The 19,330-nt window shown below is 43.5% G+C and overlaps 1 protein-coding gene across 1 annotated transcript in view; it reads left to right on the plus strand.

Annotated features, from left to right (window-relative positions):
* The window catches only part of RARS2 (arginyl-tRNA synthetase 2, mitochondrial), a 39,473-nt gene that overhangs the window by 5,989 nt on the left and 14,154 nt on the right, over window positions 1–19,330 (plus strand). Inside the window, exons 3-12 of the mRNA XM_075597851.1 lie at window positions 636–738; window positions 2,212–2,295; window positions 8,313–8,410; window positions 11,666–11,721; window positions 12,627–12,710; window positions 14,079–14,155; window positions 16,075–16,233; window positions 16,489–16,595; window positions 16,848–16,940; window positions 17,909–17,969. Of these exons, the coding sequence (XP_075453966.1) occupies window positions 636–738; window positions 2,212–2,295; window positions 8,313–8,410; window positions 11,666–11,721; window positions 12,627–12,710; window positions 14,079–14,155; window positions 16,075–16,233; window positions 16,489–16,595; window positions 16,848–16,940; window positions 17,909–17,969 (922 nt within the window). The remainder of the gene's footprint in view (window positions 1–635; window positions 739–2,211; window positions 2,296–8,312; window positions 8,411–11,665; window positions 11,722–12,626; window positions 12,711–14,078; window positions 14,156–16,074; window positions 16,234–16,488; window positions 16,596–16,847; window positions 16,941–17,908; window positions 17,970–19,330) is intronic.

Genomic DNA, 19,330 nt, shown 5'->3' on the forward strand with positions numbered 1-19,330 from the left:
CAGTCCTTGTCTCCTATATTTTTCCATTTCCACATATTTTTTCCTTTACCTTTTTATCCTCCCACATTTTAGAACGGGTAATTTAGTATACTTTACAGCAGCCATTATGGGCATTGAGATGGCTGCTTTGGTGCATATTGAATAAGGCAACAAAAGACAAAAATACCCAATGCTACATCCAATGTGACAAAATACATAGTTAAATACGTCAATGTTAGTATTTCTCACGGCATGACCAGTAAGCAGGTCCTAACACTAACTGTGAATACTACGTATTTTGTCACATTGGATGTAGTATTGGGTATTTTTGTCTTTTGTTGTATACATTGACCACGCTCAGAACTCGTGTGTGTGTTCTGGGGATAGAGCTTGCTGGAATTCTGTGTTCATTAATGTTGAATAAGACCCTTAGGGTTCACAAACTCACTATTATGGGAGTATTTTCCATGTGACTTGTTGGAGGGATTTAGAAGCGTATTTCACAGATAATATGTTAATGAAGGGGAAATGGATGGGTGATAGGACATCATAAGTGCTTAGAGATTGTAATCGGCGCACAAACCGCCGTTTAGAAGTCGGTGTTACATTGCGATGTGCTGTTTATTTGTATTGAATGCTGCCTCCTTCTCTCCCAGGGGGTCAGCAGATTTCCAGTGTTTTGTGGCTTCTGTACTAGCAGATGGCCCTTGCAATGCCAAACCTCACCACCAGGAGAGAGCCCAAGAACTTGCCGGGAAGGTAGTGGCTTCTGTCACAATGCAATGACAATGTGCACACTTGCAACAGTTCTGTCACTGTATTTTAAAATGGAATGTGTGTCGTTTTTTTTTTAAAATAGCCAAATGAACTGTTCTCAAAAATGTGTAAGACGTGTGAAATACATTTCTAACATGTACTACTTTGTAGATATTTCACTTAAACTATCTTGCAGAACAGGAGATTGTTCTTCACCGAGCCTGCAGCCGGACAAGACACTTTTCTGCACATACATGTTCATAGAATATTATGAAAGGTGGATAACGCTATCAGTCAGATATTTATTCAGATATTGAGATGGGCACGTACAAAACAATAATAATAATAATAATAATAATAATAATAATAATTTGAAACACACAATTAAATAGATGTAGCGGTCCTCATCCCATATACTGTAAGGATGCCCTTAATAAATAGCAACACTTTATTATAAATTAAATTCGTGAGGCTTAATTATTTGACTCTTAATGTCTGATTTGATTCCCTGTTAATCCCCACCCGGGGTATTGTGTGTCCTCTAGACCATTGTGTTCTTATAACAAATGACCATATTTTATTTATAAATCTGAAACGTAATTGTACAACAAGTTACACTGACCCTTTCGTGCCGGACTAAGTAGCCAAAGGCGCTGATCTACAACAAAGGGAAACAGGAAGGAGAAACCTGGGCTCTTTCTAATGTCTTTAAGCATTCATGTGACGGCCCACCTGAAAAAACAGCTGAAACTGCACAAGATCCAGGGACAAAACAGTACTTCGGCATTAACACAATATACCAGGATAATTGTTTAAACACATGCATTTTATATTTGTTTGCAGTGGAACCCTCCGTGCAGAATAGTCCATATTGAAACTGGAACTAAACCAAATACAATTTCTGTTGCAAAAAGGGAAATATATGATGACGAGTCATTCATTATTTTGTATAAAAATCGTATCGTTGGCCTTGGTAAAAGCACGTTTGGCTATGCTGCCTTCCAGCACGTGTGATGTCAGTCTTTGAAAGATGACCACCTTTATAACTGGCCACAATACAGTAGAGGCAACGCTTATTCTAACATTTGCTTTAAACTAGCCGGGTTACATTCAGGGTATGTGCTGGGTATGTTCTGGGCTAGTTTGAGGCACGTTTAAGGCATTTCTGCATTGACTAACGACCCATAGGATTAACACAGCAGGGATCCCTGGCAGTCCAATTCAGTTTGAATGGGACTGCCAGGGACCCCCACTGTTAATCTGATAGGCCATTAATCAATGCAGAAATGCTGGGGCTAGTTTAAGGAAAGTTTAAGGCATGTATTCAGAATGTACCTCGGTGTACCTGGGTCTTTTGGGGAATTGCCACTGGTTTGTGTTAGAATAATCGCTGCCTCTACTGTAGCACATCTCTCTTGTTTGCCTGTACAAACACACCTTCACGTGCTGACTTTTTGCTGTATATCCTTGTTCTAGCTAGTCTGTGACTCGGTGATTAGTGAAATTGCCACTGGCCGGGGAACAGTAACCTTTCAAATCAGGAGGGATTTGTTAGCAGAGGTGAGTCTTCATGTATAATTTCCCCTACCGACACTGACCTTCGCAGAAACACAATGAAACGCTATTTGGTTACAGATTCCATGGGAATGTCAACCCTCTTTGCTAACCTTTCAGATTACGTTCCTAATACATCTTTCCTACCTGTATGGTTGAATAAAATTAGTGTGAGTTTGAACGAGGAAGCAAATCAGGTTATTGCATTAAAGCAATATCCTACATGTGGTGTTTTTTTTTTTTTTTTAATCAGTTCTGTACTATGAAAAAAGTCTTGCAGCATTTAAAAAAAAAAAGTAAGACATTTTGAATGTATTATAATGTAACAAGCATTTTTGTTTCTATAGCAACCATTTACAAAATCACATCCCCTTCCTCTTCTGAGACGGGCTCTGGCACACCCCTTTTGCCCTCTCTAGCAGTGCACCAATTGTATCTAGTGCCTGCCTGGTCACATGATCTTCCACACAGACCTTTGTGTGACGGGGAGAAAGGGGTTAATACCTGATTTGCTATGCATTACTGTGGTTGCCCTGTCTCAGACATTTTGTCCCCCATTTACAAGCCATTCCCTGGCTGCCATGTTAAAAGACAAAATGCATTGCTCGCCATACCCTCTAACCGACACATGATGGCAGTATAGAAATCGGCTTTTCAATGAGCTGTAGGTATTTTTATGACGGAGCTTCAAAGGGGTCTCAATGAGCTGTAGGTATTTTTATGACGGAGCCTCAAAAGGGGTCTCACAGATTTAGAGTTTCCCTGTCTAAAAGGGTGTCAGTTATGAAAAGACCCAGATACCCATAAGTTATACACGGCCGGCATTCTGAGGTATCACAGATGCCAGTCTATTGACATTTATTGGTCAAAAATCAGACTGAGCGGCACCAAGTTATGGGTGTAGCCCAGGTATGCTAAGTGGCATGGGCGTCAACCTGACCCACCAGACAGGCCTTTTGACCGGTCTTATGAACTGTGGGTAACTTGGCTATTCGTGGTTTTTTTTGTTCCCACGAGGGGATTGGATCCACATGTTAAAGATAGCATTGGCAGTCTATAACTGTGGCTCACCAGGCATCCCCAGTGTGATTCCTGAATTTTAATCCATAATGTAAAGATGCAAGACTTTGTTCCAGCCCAGCAGCAACCAGTCCAGGAGTGAAGGGGTTAATAACAACATAACCACAGGACTTTTAAAACCAAGGTTGCATTTCTGGCGCTTGCAAGCAAAGGACAATTTCTTTCGTTCCAAGGACAATTTCTTTCGTTCCCTTATCCCAGTGAGTGTTGTTTTCAGTGTATTCTGCAGATGTCGTGTGTTTGTCTATTAAGGAAATAAATCACAATTTATTTTGCAACTTGTTCTATTCAATCAAGTACCCAGAAATATAAATGTGTTGATAAAAGTTGGTGTCATCGTGACACTTTGCATCTTGGGTACTCTTTCGCAGCACTAACAGTGATTTTAGTGAACCCCCGAGCCGAATCTTCACTGATCAATCGGCAACTTAGCTATCACTTGTTGTCAGTGTGCAGATTGTATTGATGCACATATTGAATGAGGGGAAAAAATTGGATGATCCCAGTATTAATCTTATTATTCACAAGTGTTTAGTCCTACAAGAGGTCCATTCTTCTGAGGAAATGGTTTCTATTAAGATTTCAGCAACAAGTCTAGTGGAGGACACTCAAAATAGAGCAATGTACATTCCTGAGAGTGACGCTTAATGCATGCCTGAGATATATGGTATTGCAAATCATGGAGAACAGGGACTGCTTAGGATAAAGAGGGGGGAAGCAGAGTGTATAAAAACCTTTAAACTACAAAACACATCCATAACAGATTTATCATTTCAGAAACACCGTAAAAATATTGGTTATGTTAGGGCAGGCCTGCAAACTCATAAAGTGAGAAGGGCCGAACTGCTCCAAGGAAAAAAAAATTGGGCCGCACGGGTAAAATCATCATCACCATCATCATCACCATCATCATCTCTCCTCCAGCACCTCATCATCATCACCATCCTCATATCTCCCCCAGCACACTTCATCATCATCATCCTCATGTCTCCCCCAGAACCCCTCACTATCAACCTTTGCGATACTCCCCATCTATCTCTCATACCCCCATCTCTCCCCCTCACCCACACACATAATACTCCCCCTCCACATCAAACACACAATACCCCCCTGCACAGAACACACATCACATCCCCCCTGCACCTCACATCCCTCTCCCTCCTTGCACCTCACATCGCTCTCCCCCCTTGCACCTCACATCGCTCTCCCCCCTTGCACCTCACATCAGTCTCCCCCCTTGCACCTCACATCAGTCTCCCCCCTTGCACCTCACATCACTCTCCCCCTTGCACCTCACATCACTCTCCCCCCTTGCACCTCGCATCACTCCCATGCACCTCAAATCACCCCCTTGTACCTCAAATCACCCCCCTTGTACCTCAAATCACCCTCCATGCACCTCCAATGACCCCCCCTTGCACCTCAAATCACCCCCCTTGCACCTCAAATCACCCCCCCATGCACCTCAAATCACCCCCCTTGCACCTCAAATCACCCCCCTTGCACCTCAAATCACCCCCCTTGCACCTCAAATCACCCCCCCTTGCACCTCCAATGACCTGCACCTTCCATCACCCATCACCCTCCCCCCCTGCACCTCACATCACCCATTACCCTCTCCCCCCCCCCCCCCTGCACCTCACATCACCCACAGGGCCGCCAACAGAAATCATGGGGCCCGGGACAAATGAAAGGAGCAGCCCCCCCCCCCCGAACACATAGCGCTCCCCCGAAACCATAGCGCTCCCCCGCCCGAACCAATTGCGCACCTACCACGAAAAAATATCTTTTAGCGCGCAACTTTTACTTAACTGTTTTCCTATTGTGATACAGAAAAAAACATTACAATGCAACCTGTTTATTGTTTATATTTTCAACAAAAGACATGTGACTGCCTGCCTGGGTGGGTGATTGACAGTGACTGGGTGGGTGAGAGTGACTGGGTGGGTGACAGTGACTGGGTGACAGTGACTGGGTGACAGGGTGACGGTGACTGGGTGGGTGATAGTGACTGGGTGGGTGGGTGACAGTGACTCGGTGACAGTGACTGGGTGACAGTGACTGGGTGGGAGAGAGTGACAGTGACTGGGTGACAGTGACTCTGTGACAGTGACTGGGTGGGAGAGAGTGACTGGGTGACAGTGACTGGGTGACAGTGGGTGACAGTGACTGGGTGGGTGACAGTGACTGGGTGGGTGACAGTGACTTTACAGTGACTGGGTGGGTGACAGTGACTGGGTGGGTGACAGTGACTTTACAGTGACTGGGTGGGTGACAGTGACTGGGTGGGTGACTGACAGGGTGACAGTGACTGGGTGGGTGGGTGGGTGACAGTGACTGGGTGGGTGGGTGGTTGACAGTGACTGGGTGGGTGACAGTGACTTACTTTGACCGGGTGGGTGCAGCTTGCCGCCGGACGCTTTCCCCTCCTGCCCCCGATATCCCGGGACGGGAGGTGAGCTCGGGGGGACGCGGGAAGCTGGCCGCGGTGGGAAGCAGGAGGAGCTGGCTGGTACTTCCCCCTTCGTCCCACGGTGGGAGCAGGGGGGGGGGAGCGGCCGCAGAGGAGCTTGCTTGTTACTTCCCCCTCCGTCCCCCGTTGGGAGCGGGGGGGGGGGGAGCGGGCCCTGCGCATGCGCGCAAGGAATCGCCGCCATTTTTTTAAACTTTTTTTTTTTTTTAAATTAATTAACTGGCGTCCAGCCGGAGTCATCGCGGGCCGCACAGAGAGGCCAGGCGGGCTGTACAGAGAGGCCAGACGGGCTGTATGTTGTGCAGGCCAGTATTAGGGCAAAGCTGTATGACATTATCCATATCATGTAGTGAATTTGTTGGTTTCAGCAATGTCATGGTTTGGGATGTTTTCCACATGTAAATAGGATGTTATTGCCGCCTCTTTATTTGTAGTGTCCTTTCTAATGTATAATACAGCCTGTCACGTACGGCCCACCAGAGAGCACGTGGCCTGCATACAGGATAAGGGTTAATGCTCACGCTCGCAAGCGCTACCACTTTTCACCTCTACAGGGGTTCCTCAAATGGACAATATCTCCTTTACAGAACAAGGGTTAATACACAACCCGCAAGCTGTCCCATTCTTCACCTTCGCAAAGGTCCCTCAAATGAGTTAACATCTCCCCTAAATCCGTTCCAATATATCACCATCACGAACAGCACACAAGTGAGCACGTGACTTAGATATGCAACCAGGGTTAATACACACGGCTACTCTAGCCAACTCCCTTTTCTCCTCCGCAAAGGTACCTCCAATGAGTTAATATTAACCCCTTAATTGCAATCATGTCTATACACTGCTACCACCTGGGATATGCAAATTAGATGTAAAATTAATATTTGTCAGGGCCCCAGGTCACTGTTTATTATAGAAAAAAATTATGCACTTTAACACACACAATCCGTTGTAGCAAAATGTGACCGAAAACGTAAATACTCTCTCCAGAGCGTGCAACAGTTCATTCAGAGACCAAAGCATTACTTATTAAGTGTGTGTGTGTCTGTGTGTGTGTGTCTGTGTGTCTGTGTGTGTGTGTGTGTTTAGATTACAGAAAAAAATATTACAAGAACATCCAGTTACAATAAAATGCAGAACAGTCTCTCAAAATAAAAAGGATATAACATAAAAGAACCTATACATCACCACATTTCATATGTTTGATGCCACTGGTTCAGGAACATGAGATTCATGCGTTTGGACCAAACCAAACCTGTTGAAATCTGATTTTTCATAATCTTTGCTCAGACTTAAATACATTCTTTACTCATGGGAAACAACATAAGCCCACCGCCATCGTAAATCAACTGTTAGATTGACAGTTTTATGACAGAATAATAAAAAAACTTTAGAAACGACGTTTGAATCTTGTCTCAATATCTAAATGTACTTATAACTTTCCTTAACTAATACTTATACACACGTGGGTAACCTAATACATTCTGACGTTCATGGTGAACACAGAGAGACCGAGCATGACCATCTTAATCCTAAATTTAAATGACAAATGAATATCAGTTCCCCAGTACCTGCAAGACCTCCCATATCTGAACCCTTTGCGCTCGTCACCCTGTCACGAATGCAAATATCAAAATGCCACTTTTATATTAGAGGTGTTTTTTTTTTTTTTTTAATATAGCATTGAAGCAAAGGGTCTCCGGAGATAAAAACCCATTAATTTAATCTCCGGGGACCTCCTGCTTCCGGAAATAGTTACCTCCGAATTAGGTACCGGTAGCCGCTCAGCTGCCAGGGATCACAATATGTCTGCTGTTTTATAGTTTTTTGTGCGCTGCAGGCCAATAGGAAGCCATGACATCATCGGTGCGGCTTTCTATTAGCCCATGTGACGCAGGAGCATTAAAGTTTAAAGCCCTGCTTGCTGAGCTGAAGTTGCTACTGGCACCTACTTCGGAGGCAAAGTATCTGCAGAATCAGGGGGTCCCTGAATCTGAAATGAATGGGGTTCAACTTGGGAGACCACCTGCTTCAATGCTATATAAGAAAATGTGCAACAAAACTGCTCTCTTGGATTTCTCATTTAAAAATCTAAACTTGAACTGAGGTATTTTTTTTTAGCACCAGTAGATTCACAAAAGGTGTCAACTGAAACCTATAGCTCCATGGCTTTTTATGTAACCTTGGAATCTGTTTAATGGAGATAGAAAAGCCTGGCAATCATAATCTCTAAGTGGTAAGTACATAGCAGGGATTGCTGACATTGGTGTCATCAGTGAGAGAATATATGATCATTATGGTTATGGGTGTCGGCCTTCCCGATTTTGTGGGTATTCCTTTATTTTGGCTCTCAATATTGGCCAATAAAGTCTTTACTAGCATCAGTGTTTCACGATATTACGTTATTGAGCAATTTTCTGGTAATTTATGCACTGGAGAGTGCATTTTATTTATACATTTTTACCTTCTCTAGACTGTTCTGCGGCAGGTAATCAAAGATGGCCCCAGATATGGGTTTAACAGTGAGTTGCTGTCGGGGTTACCTAGAGGGAAGACAATAGTGGAATACAGGTGAGTAGACCATTTGCATTGTAATCAAGCGGATTGAAAAGCATTTCATATCCAATCCATACTATAAGTATTGGTTTTGTGCCTCCCTCGCCCCCACGTTTTAGTTTAACTGGTTGATATACAATCAGTCGTGTTCCTCTGTTTGTTACCCCCCCCCCCCCAAGCATTTAACCAAATCGTTAGTATAGAATACCATGGATGTATAGTGGATCTTATGCTTCACACATGTAAACACGTGGGGGCGTAGATTGCTTACTCCTGATGTCTAATGTAAGGCGCTCTTATTCCAGTACTGTACAGGCATACCCCGCATTAACATACGCAATGGGACCGGAGCATGTTTGTAAAGCGAAAATGTACTTAAAGTGAAGCACTCCCTTTTTCCCACTTATCGATGCATGTACTATACTGCAATCGTCATATACGTGCATAACTGAAGTAAATAACGCATTTGTAACAGGCTCTATCGTCTCCCCGCTTGCGCACAGCTTCGGTACAGGTAGGGAACTGGTATAGCTGTTCAGGACGTGCTGACAGGCGCATGCGTGAACTGCCGTTTGCCTATTGGGCGATATGTACTTACTCGCGAGTGTACTTAAAGTGAGTGTCCTTAAATCGGGGTATGCCTGTATTCAAATGTATGTTCTGCAAAGTTTCTACAGGCATGGCTGCCACCATGTAAATAAAAATATTCTGCCCGTGCAAGGTGCGAAATAGCAGTCGGCCATATTCTTAACGCTTTAACAAATCTGTAACATTTACATTTTGAGAGGTACAAAAAGGCTGTTGAGAGTACAGATGGGTGAAATTTCCGCCGGCTTGGGATTCCGCCACAGATTGGCAGTTTCCAAGAGAGTGACCGAGACCCATATTTTACTACATTCTCAAGTTCTATATAAATCCACTCAAACCTACCTCCAAATAACATAGGCAGAGTCACATGGGCTCAAAAACGAGCCAGAGGTACCTGGGAGATATGCTAATGAGATATGCAAAGTATTTAAATTACTCGCATCCCACACCTCCTAAAATGATTTCCATAAAAACTATATTGTGTTGACATCTAAAGCACCTTGTGAGAATTGGGGTACTGGTGTCGGGCCAAACGGGATTAGAAGCCACAACCTCTGCTAGTCTGAGAAACCGTTCTAGCAGTGTAAGGTTTGAAGGGACATACACACACAAACCCATCTTGAGACCTAGTAAAATAGGTCTCTCTCTACTATAAGCCATATTTCACTGATACGAATTCCAGATGTCTTAAGAATCCGGAATCCGATGGTGGATTCCACGAAATCCCTCTGGAACGGATTCTGCGATACCCGGATAGAGATTTTGTAATGCCCAATCCTCCTTCTGATTCTGGACTGCGAGTCGGATTTTGGTAAAACCACAGCTGAAAATCCGCCAATCTCTAGTTGGGAGGTGAAACTGTAAACTGTCTTGACATACTGTACCTGGTATGCCCATTGTGGTGGTGGGGGGGGGGGGGGGTGCATTTAGGCATCTCATTTTATATCAAATAAGGTAAGTAAGTGCAGTGAGTGACGGGTGGTGCAGCTCTTTGTTAGAGTTTTATAGGGTTTGGGTAAAAATGCAGTTGTCGTGTTTTAAGCTTTGAAGTTGGGCGGTGAGGGAGCTTGAGCTACTGGATTTGGAGTACCATATATTGGGGCAGTAGGTAAATGAAAAAAGGCTCTTGGGATCATGCTTTTGGGGGTTCCTGAGATACTTATCGGTAAAGGTAACGATGGTACGTCATGGTCTTTTTAAATCCTCGGCGTGCCACGGGCCAATAGGAAGCATTTCCCACTGGCCCCCATCATGTATGGGATTTAAACAGCCATTTAATCTCCCCTGAAGGGGACGTTACCAGCGTTACCTGCACTAAGTATCTCTCCAGGAGATCGCCAGAGCTGAAAATAGTGCGTTTAATTTCTGGGGATCCCCTGCTTCCTGTCCAGGTAAAAATACAAGGTGGATTTAAAAGGGGGAAGAAAAACATTTTGAGAAGGGGGATTTTCTCCTTTATTTGTAAACAATTGCATAAAGCAGAGGTGACCAACTCCAGTCCTCAAGGGCCACCAACAGGTCCAGTTTTCAGGATATCCCTGCTTCAGCACAGGTGGCTCAATCTTTGACTGACCCACTAATTGAGCGTCCTGTGCTGAAGGAGGGATATCCTGAAAACCGGACCTGTTGTTGGCACTTGAGAACTGGAGTTGCCCCCTCCCCCCCGGCATAAAGTATGTAAAGAATATTTGTCCCTGCTAATGCCCTTGTAACTTACAGGTACTCAAACAACAGTATTTATTTTGTAGTATTTCTCTTAAATAAAGAAATAGGACACACTAATCACAAATGTCTGATATTCGTAGAATTCCTTATTTCAAATCTATGCCAAGATGGCATATAGTGAAATACTCTACATTTGTGATTTGTTAGGTCTGTAATATAGTGCGCGTACGTTTCATGTGTATGTTGCCAGCGGTGACGCGCGCGGCTCTGACTGCATAGCGTTAGGCCGCGCTGTGATTGGCTCGCGGTGTCACTTGATGCGGCAGCAGCAGCGAGAAAATACAAATTTCTTGTATTGGCTCTGATCTGCCGCGCCACCGTTCACGGCCGTGCGCGCGCGCGTCTCGACTGTGTATCAATGTTGGCCTCCCACAGTCAATTATTATTGACGCGCACGGTAGCGCACGCGCGCACTATATTACAGACCTTAAGTAATCAGTGATCAGACACCGAGAAATCGGTATTTTCTCATTTGTGTCACGCTTCATATGAGAGATGTACGTGAAAATACCATGACATTATTTGCGTTGCATTTTCATGTATTTTATTTGTTTAGATATCAGATATAATCAAACCCAAATCAGACATCATATAAATGTTGCTTTTTTTTTTGTTACTGCTATTTGTATTCTGCTTCAAATGTACATAAACAAACGCTTTTATGGTGCAAAACCATACTTAGACCAGTGTATATTTGGCACCAATAAATTGATCAAAGGTGTCGATTGAAATCTATGGCTCCATGGCTTTTTATTTAACATTAGAATCTCCTTTTTAATAGCAACCCCTGGCAATCATAAGCAAGGATTAAAAGTATAATGCATCGAGACATTCATGTTAAAAACCAACGCTTTAGTAACTACTGTAATATTTTTGCAGGAATACCTGACATCAATAAACTAAATATGAGTTGAATGTCACACGTTTACTGAATTCCATTATTTATTTATTTTGCAGTTCACCTAATATTGCCAAAAAGTTTCATGTTGGACATTTGCGCTCCACAATAATCGGTGAGTTGCAGTTTTTGTTTCATTTCTTTCTCAAGTGTTAGACGCGCTCAAACTGGATGGTTTCTCATAGCTTTGCTGACATGAAATATCTGTTTTATATGCTACTTATTGATCATTTAAAATGGCAACAAGCGACATCTTAATTTCATTTGACAAAATAATGTATTGATCTAACTCTCACACACTCTTTTTGGGGCACTTCTATGTTATGGTGTAGTATTCTGGCTACAAGAAGATCGGTGCTATCATGTCATTATTGATCAATTGGATGCAATCATTTTCTGCGAACATATGTATTCTGAGTTCCTTTTTTAAAAATTATTTTATTAATAGAATATTTCTTGTTTTTTGTTTTTTTTCCCCCCCTTAAAATGTAAAAAAAAAAAGTCCACGTGGGTTGCTATTTTAACCACTTTTTTCATGGTTAGTGAATCGTATGCCCCTCCAACATCAAAGTGGTCAGTGCGATGTGTCAAGGTCCATATGACTGAATATAGATCAGAAATATTAGGCGTTCCAGGTGGCCTTTTAATACATTGCACTGCCTCACACACTACAGTAAGTGAATGAACAGTCTTGGAATAATTCAAAGGTCCCAAAGATGGCGGGCATGCTCCACTCCTTTCCAAGTGGTGGTTGGTGCTCAAGCAGGAAAGCGAGAATCCCAGCAGAAATCGCTCCATAGACTTCAATAGAGAACCGTATCCTTTGGCACTCAAACTCCGTGACAAAAGGCAAATAGACATTTAAGGCTTTTTAATGCGGCAGGCCTAATGCACAATGTTTCGGGGAAATCCCTTCTTCAGGTGGAATACACACGTATGTGCCACAGGATACTGTTATCCATCATTTGCAGTTTTGGAATAAGTCCTCTAAACTTTTCTTTTTCCCTTTTACCCTACCAGGAAATTTTATTGCTAACCTAAAGCAAGCGCTTGGAAATGAAGTTGTGCGAATAAACTACCTTGGTGACTGGGGCCTGCAGTTCGGTATGTTTCATTACACACTTCAGGCAAAAAGTGGTGCTCACTAATAGGAATCAGACATTTGAATTGCCAATACCGAGGCAATAACCATCACCATTCTTCACTAACAGGACCGTTACAGTGTGACAAATGTATCTTAGCGTTTACAAGAGGACCAAATGCATAGAGCCATATTTTTCAGTACCTATTTATCACTGCCCGTCACCAGCCATATAAAATAGGTTGAGTAGATGAAATTATAATTAATCTAAATGTATTTTATGGTTTTGTCAAAAGATCTTAAGGCTGGTCTTTGTGTTACATACAGTCCCTCTCTGAGTAGGGGGGAGAGTGAGACCCACCCAAACCTCGATTGGGTGGATAGATGGGTGCACTAGGGGAAATAATTAATCACAAAAAGAATACCACCCCTGAAGATCTCTCCTAAAAAGGGGAGCATTTGCGAGTGCATCTAATTGGGGTCTCTTCCCTGCCTACTCCCCTTCTTAGTAGCGATCTTTAGGGACAGTATTCTTTTTGGGATTGAATTCCTTCTCCCAACATTATTGTTTATTATTATTATTATTTTGATTTGATTCCGACACAGAAAGAATATGAAAACACAATTGGAAGGACTAGTCACTGTAGGCAGGATTCCAGGCGTCCGTGTTACAGCAGTGCTTGAATTGAAAGGAGAAAAGGATTAGAACTTGACCAGTTTTTCTGTTGTGTTTTCAGGCCTATCTTGGAAATGTTCATTTTAAACTAAAGCTTTTTGCCTGCACAAATTATTGCTGGAGCGGTCACAAGACGTTGCACATTAGTGAAGAGGTTACTACATCTGCAGTGCTAAGCAAAGTCTAAATGACACTTCTTGTCCTTGGCTGCGTCCATGCTTACCGTAACGCGAACATTAGGGGGCGATGGTGCGGGCGATTTTGCGCTTGACAAAATAATTTGATTTTGTGGTGCGACGGCCAGGTCACGTGAGCGGTTCAGCCAATGAGGGCGAACCAGCTCTGTGATGTCACGGGTACGCCTTCCTGTCACATCTCCCCCTAGGCCACAAATTGCCTCTGCTGCAGGCGCGCATGACGCAACTTCGTGCGCGCCTAGTATGGCCTCGGCCTTAGGCTTGAGCGTCACAGAGGCCATGTCTCCTTGGCATTCAAGGAGTCTGTTCGGCTTTACCAAAGGGGTAACCGTAAACATTTTCTCAGAGGAACAACATCACATATACATTTAGTAAACCACTTAATTTGAATAGTAGAATACATCCCTTTTCTTTTCAAAGTGTTGCAGTTCTCTCCTGCAACAAGTGGGTTACATAGTTATTTTCCAATATTTTTGTTGTTCCTCATTAATATTTGAAATGTGTCTGTCTGTTCCCAGGCCTTTTGGGAGTGGGATTCAGAAGGTTTGGCTGTGAGGAGAAACTTCAAGCTAATCCCCTCCAACACCTTTTTGAAGTGAGTTGTGGTAAATCGTTATTTGCGTCATTGCTTCGTCTCCACTCCAGTCCATAACCTAATGCAGGAGTGGCCAACTCCAGTCCTCAAGGGCCACCAACAGGTCAAGGATATCCCTGCAGAATGACTAAGCCACCTGTGCTGAGGCAGGAACATTCTGAATCCCCAACCCGTTGATGGCCCTTGAGGACGGGTGTTGGCCACACCTGATCCAATGCATCATGTGGTTGTGTATCTGTAAGTAGAGAACATGGAGGAGGCTTTGCTAAGTACCTTTATAATTACAAGTCAGTCTGGAAGAATCAACCATACATGTGTGCTATGCACTTATTTAACTCATGTACAAAAATGTAAAGTATAGGCGCTCGAGTGCAGGAGATATATATATATATATATATATATATATATATATATATATTCTATATATCTCTCTCATTTAGTCACGCAAAAATAGAGACACAGAAATTGTGACTAATAATAACAAATGATTAGAGTAAGTGAGTACGAGTCTGCAATGAAGTCCATAATAGGCAAAGGTACCCATAAGGTATGAGCTACTGGGCAAAAACCCACCCATCAAGACCTCATTGGGATAGCCCCTTTTTGCCCACTTCTTTAACCCAGCCTGTGCTGAAAAGCTGTGTGATGTGGCAGACATAAGCTTATAGGGGTCCATGTTAAAATGGATTTGAGCCAAAAGGTGACACTGTGCTTATTGCATTTCATTACCGCAAATCCCTTGCTGCAGTGGAAGCACTGTAGGCTAGGAGATAATGGTGAGAAGCAGGGTTGCAGACCTGTCTGAGACATATGAATGTGCTCACAAGTGGTATTTTTATTTGGTGAAAAAGGAAAGAAGTTGAACTCCCTTCTTTTTTTCACAAGTGACACCTCTCTCAAACCCTGTAAACAGATCTTGTTCAGTGGTATGTTCCTTAGAAAATATAAATTAATGATGGATTTCAAATCCGCAGACGACCATCAAGCAAAGGAAATTAAATATACATGTAATTTCATTCAATATCCATTTGCTTGCAAAGTGAAAGAAAGCAGGAAAAGTAGTTGAAAGATCCGATTAATGCTGCTCCGGTAGTCACTTGCTTATGTTTTGGCCAATATACGCAATCGGGTGGCACTCCCCTTGTACCAGTAATAAGTGCACCAAAAAACGGAAGCGAGCACACTGCAAGGTGAACTTTACATACAGTATGTAATGCCAGGGCTGGCTAAACATATGCACAAGTGTGTATAAATAACATGAAAAGCATGCATTAAAACAAAAGGAGGAAGAAAAGTCACTTCGAGCGACAAAGTACTGTAGCTCCTCCGTGTGAAACAGGAACTGTTATTAAAGTATTTTAAGATCTATAATGATGGCGCCTGCCTGACTTCTCCTCGCCTACCAGCAGAGGGCCTGTTAAGCACAGTCTGGGAGAGTTCTGTTCGCCTGCATTCAGCAGATTTAAGAGCTGTGTAACAGGCAGCCATTCTTAGGCTGAGTCCATAGAAATTTCTCCCGTGCGGAGGCTGAGGGAAAGCGGGTGCTTTCCCTGGCCTTACTACGAGCGCCGTCCGGGGGCGTGTCGATGGGCGGGCCAGTGACGTCACGGAGCTGGTTCGCCGTCATTGGGCAAACCACTCACGTGACCGGCCCTCCGCTCAGCGCTGAAACGGAAAAAAATTTGTCTGCTACGCCTCCGCACGCCTGTGAAGCGTGCGCGAGCCCCTGCTAAAGCCGCTCTCATGGCGGCTGCAGGGGCTCACTGACAATCGTGGGCGCGGGTCAGCGGCCAAGCGCTGACCATGCCCGCGGCCTTACAAAATAAGGTCACTAAACAAATGAAAATAGAGCCTTCTCATTAGCTGACTTCCCGATCCGCTTCGTATTTGCTGAGTATTTAGTTGCTTTGCATCCTCAGGTATATGTGAAGATCAATGCAGCAGCGGAGCAGGAGGAAAATGTTCAGTTATCGGCCCAGGAGTTTCTGAGGAAGCTCGAGGAAGGAGAACCGCAGGCGCTGTCTCTGTGGCAGAACTTCAGAGACCTGAGTATACAGGAGTATATTAAAGTCTACAAGGTACCTTGCCACTTCGTCACTGAGTTGTAGTCGGCAGGTCCAGTGTAAAATGTAGCTTGTCAGCCTATAGGTTAACAAAAGGATTTACGGATATAAAAACCATTTTGATTAGTTCCCAAAGCATAACTCTAGAATAACCGACGGCACGTGAGCAGAAACCCCAAATTTCCCCCTTGTCAATATATCCTGTAACTTGAATGTGGCTTTATTGGGTACAACATGTGATGAGCCTTGGTCTCCTCTTGCTCTTTTCAGCGCCTTGGTGTACATTTTGATGACTATTCTGGCGAGTCGTTTTACAGAGAGAAATCGGAGGATGTCCTGCGGCTGCTAGAGCAACGAGGGATGCTGCAGATAACCAAGTCAGTCTTACCTGAGGCTTCCATAGACTGGTTTTTCATTCATTTATTTAGATTGTAACCTAACTGCACTCCAAGTTGTACAGCACTATCCAATCCTCACCCGAAACACATTACTTTGCACCACAGACTATAGCTGCATCGCACCTCTCAGTGAGATGAACAATGGTGTGCATTTGTAGAGTAGCGTATGAGTCTTTGCTGCACTTTTCTTTCCATCCTCCTGATATGTTATTTGCCTGTTTTTTGTTGTAGTAAAGGCACTGGAGTCATCGACCTCTCAGAAGGAGATCTTGCAGCTCATGCGACCGTGGTCCGCAGCGATGGCACATCACTGTATATCACCAGGTATGGACCAGGCTTCAGGAGCAGCATTGTCTCCGTATGTGTTTTATTTGCAAATGTTCTCATTATTGGCAAGCTCATCCAACATTTTCAGCACTTTTGATCAAGATACTATAACATTTCCTATAATCGGCTAATAAAGTTAATGGAAAGATTATTCCCTAAAATACCAGCAAATAAAAATACCACTTGTGAGCACATTCACATGTCTCAGACAGGTCTACGACTCTGGTTCTCACCATTATCACCTAGCATACAGTGCTTCCACTGCAGCAAGGGATTCTGGGAAATAACATGCAAATGAGCACACAGTGTCACCTTTTACTTCCTGTCCATTTTAACAAGGGTCCCTATAGGTATATGCCTGCCATATAACACCGCTTTTCAGCACAGCCTGGGTTAAAGAAATGCATAGTCGGTAAACCTAAATATCAAAATATGACAAGTGTCTAATATGTTCATGTATAACAACCAGGAGTGTTTCTGGATATATATAATACAAGAAACAAAAACAAAAATGAATTCCAGTGAACGTTTCTGACCCGTATCACACCCTCCGTTTCGCAAAAAAATGAGCCCTTTCCTTTTGCTTCCCCGTTCAGGCCTCATTCAGGGTGGTGCTGAGCGGGCGCGTGCGCTGGGCGCGAGGAAACACGGTGCTGCAATGTGTGTGTCCAGCGTGAGTGAGCGCCTGTGCATGCACAGCGCTTATCTGCTTGCAGGGGCAAGCACATTTGATTATGCCGCTCATTGGCGCGTCACGTGAGCGGTTCGTCCAATGAGGGCGAACCAGCTTAGTGATGTCATGGCCATGCTCCCCCCGCGCAACTAGCTGGCCATAAATCGCCCCGGCAGAGCGTGTGATGTCACCGCGCACGAGCGCCAGCATACTCGCTCCCTTCCTGGCCGCAGCCTAATTATATTGTTTGCTTGAGCAGCATTGCATTGTAATGTCATTATTTCATTTCCAGAGACCTAGCTGCTGCCGCAGATCGCATGGAAAAATACAACTTCGATGAAATGATCTATGTGGTATGTAGTCTGATGACTTGAAGGACATTTTCTGAAAGCACAAGAGGTGGGAGTCTGTGTTTTAAGACACTTGTAACACCTCGGCAAAGCTGATGTTCACAGGTTCAAATCTTCGCGTTGAGATTTGTATAATAATAATGTGTAATGTTATATTTCTTAAAACAATGGTTGTTGCTGACGTGTGTGCTACAGCTTTATCTTGGCATACAGGGCTCAAACTTCCTCCCAAGTCTTCATACCCCTCCCTGCGTAAAGTGCAGTAGACCTGAAAATGGACAGGTTGCCTTACTTAATTTTGTATATTTGTCATTGTGTGTAATCTGATCAAACTTAACAATGTGATTAAAAAAAACAAAACAGTGTTCCTAGGTTGTGTTAGCCAACTTCGTGCTGTGTTTATCAGGAAGTCACAAACCTACTGAAATGGAGCTCATTAGCAAATAAACAATATAGGTTACAGAGCATAGTAAACATGTCCATGTGTTCAGGGGGCCTCTTGGACCATGCTATGCTCCTAGTATTCACAAAGTTGGCTTATTGTTAGACGCCCAAGTTAATGTACCGTGCTTTCTCTGTGTGCTAGGCGGGTACACAGTATATCCAGCTGTGGATATAGCCGGCTTTTGACATTATAATTTTTTGTGCTTATTGCTGTGATCCTTCACTGCCAGGGAGCCGGAAACATTGGCACCTGCCTAAGCGTATTCACATATTCTTATAGTGAGCCTACCCACCACACTTGCGCACCACCTGCCTCACTACTCTGTACCCCGAAAGACTTTGGCATGTCTTTATTTTCCATGGTCAGTTGTTAACTAGCAGTCCAAAAATCCACTTTGTCATGTGTTACACCCCGCTTGTGATGTAATTAATAGAGACATCATGCACTATATTTTTTACAGGAGTAGAATACCTGGATTTGTGTTTGGATAATACTTGGTTTCTAAATGTAAAGATATCCTTACTGTCTCCCCAGAAGTCTAGAAACTGCCACATTGGGCTTGTGAAACCATTTATGCAACTTGAGAGAGGATACAGTGTATTGTGCCTGTTTCACTTTCTGTAGAGATGGAGTCCAAAAAGGAAACCGGTGCACAGCTGAAAAATGCAACTTGGACAGAAATTACCATTTCAAAAGTATTTATTAGTTTAAAAACATACAGGTAGAGTCCTGACAGATCCTCTGACATGTATCACGCACAGGGCCCTTTATCATAGAGTGATCTGTCAGGATAAAGGGTGCCTTGACATAGAGTGTTTTGCTGATAAATCGGCAGTCTCACTTTCTGAGCTAACCATTTAGTTTTTTTTTGTTCAAGATTTGTAACATTTTATAAAGCCTGATATCTTTCGTTTAATAG

The sequence above is a fragment of the Ascaphus truei genome, chromosome 4 (assembly GCF_040206685.1).
Source record: "Ascaphus truei isolate aAscTru1 chromosome 4, aAscTru1.hap1, whole genome shotgun sequence".
In the NCBI taxonomy this organism is placed as follows: Eukaryota; Metazoa; Chordata; class Amphibia; order Anura; family Ascaphidae; genus Ascaphus; species Ascaphus truei.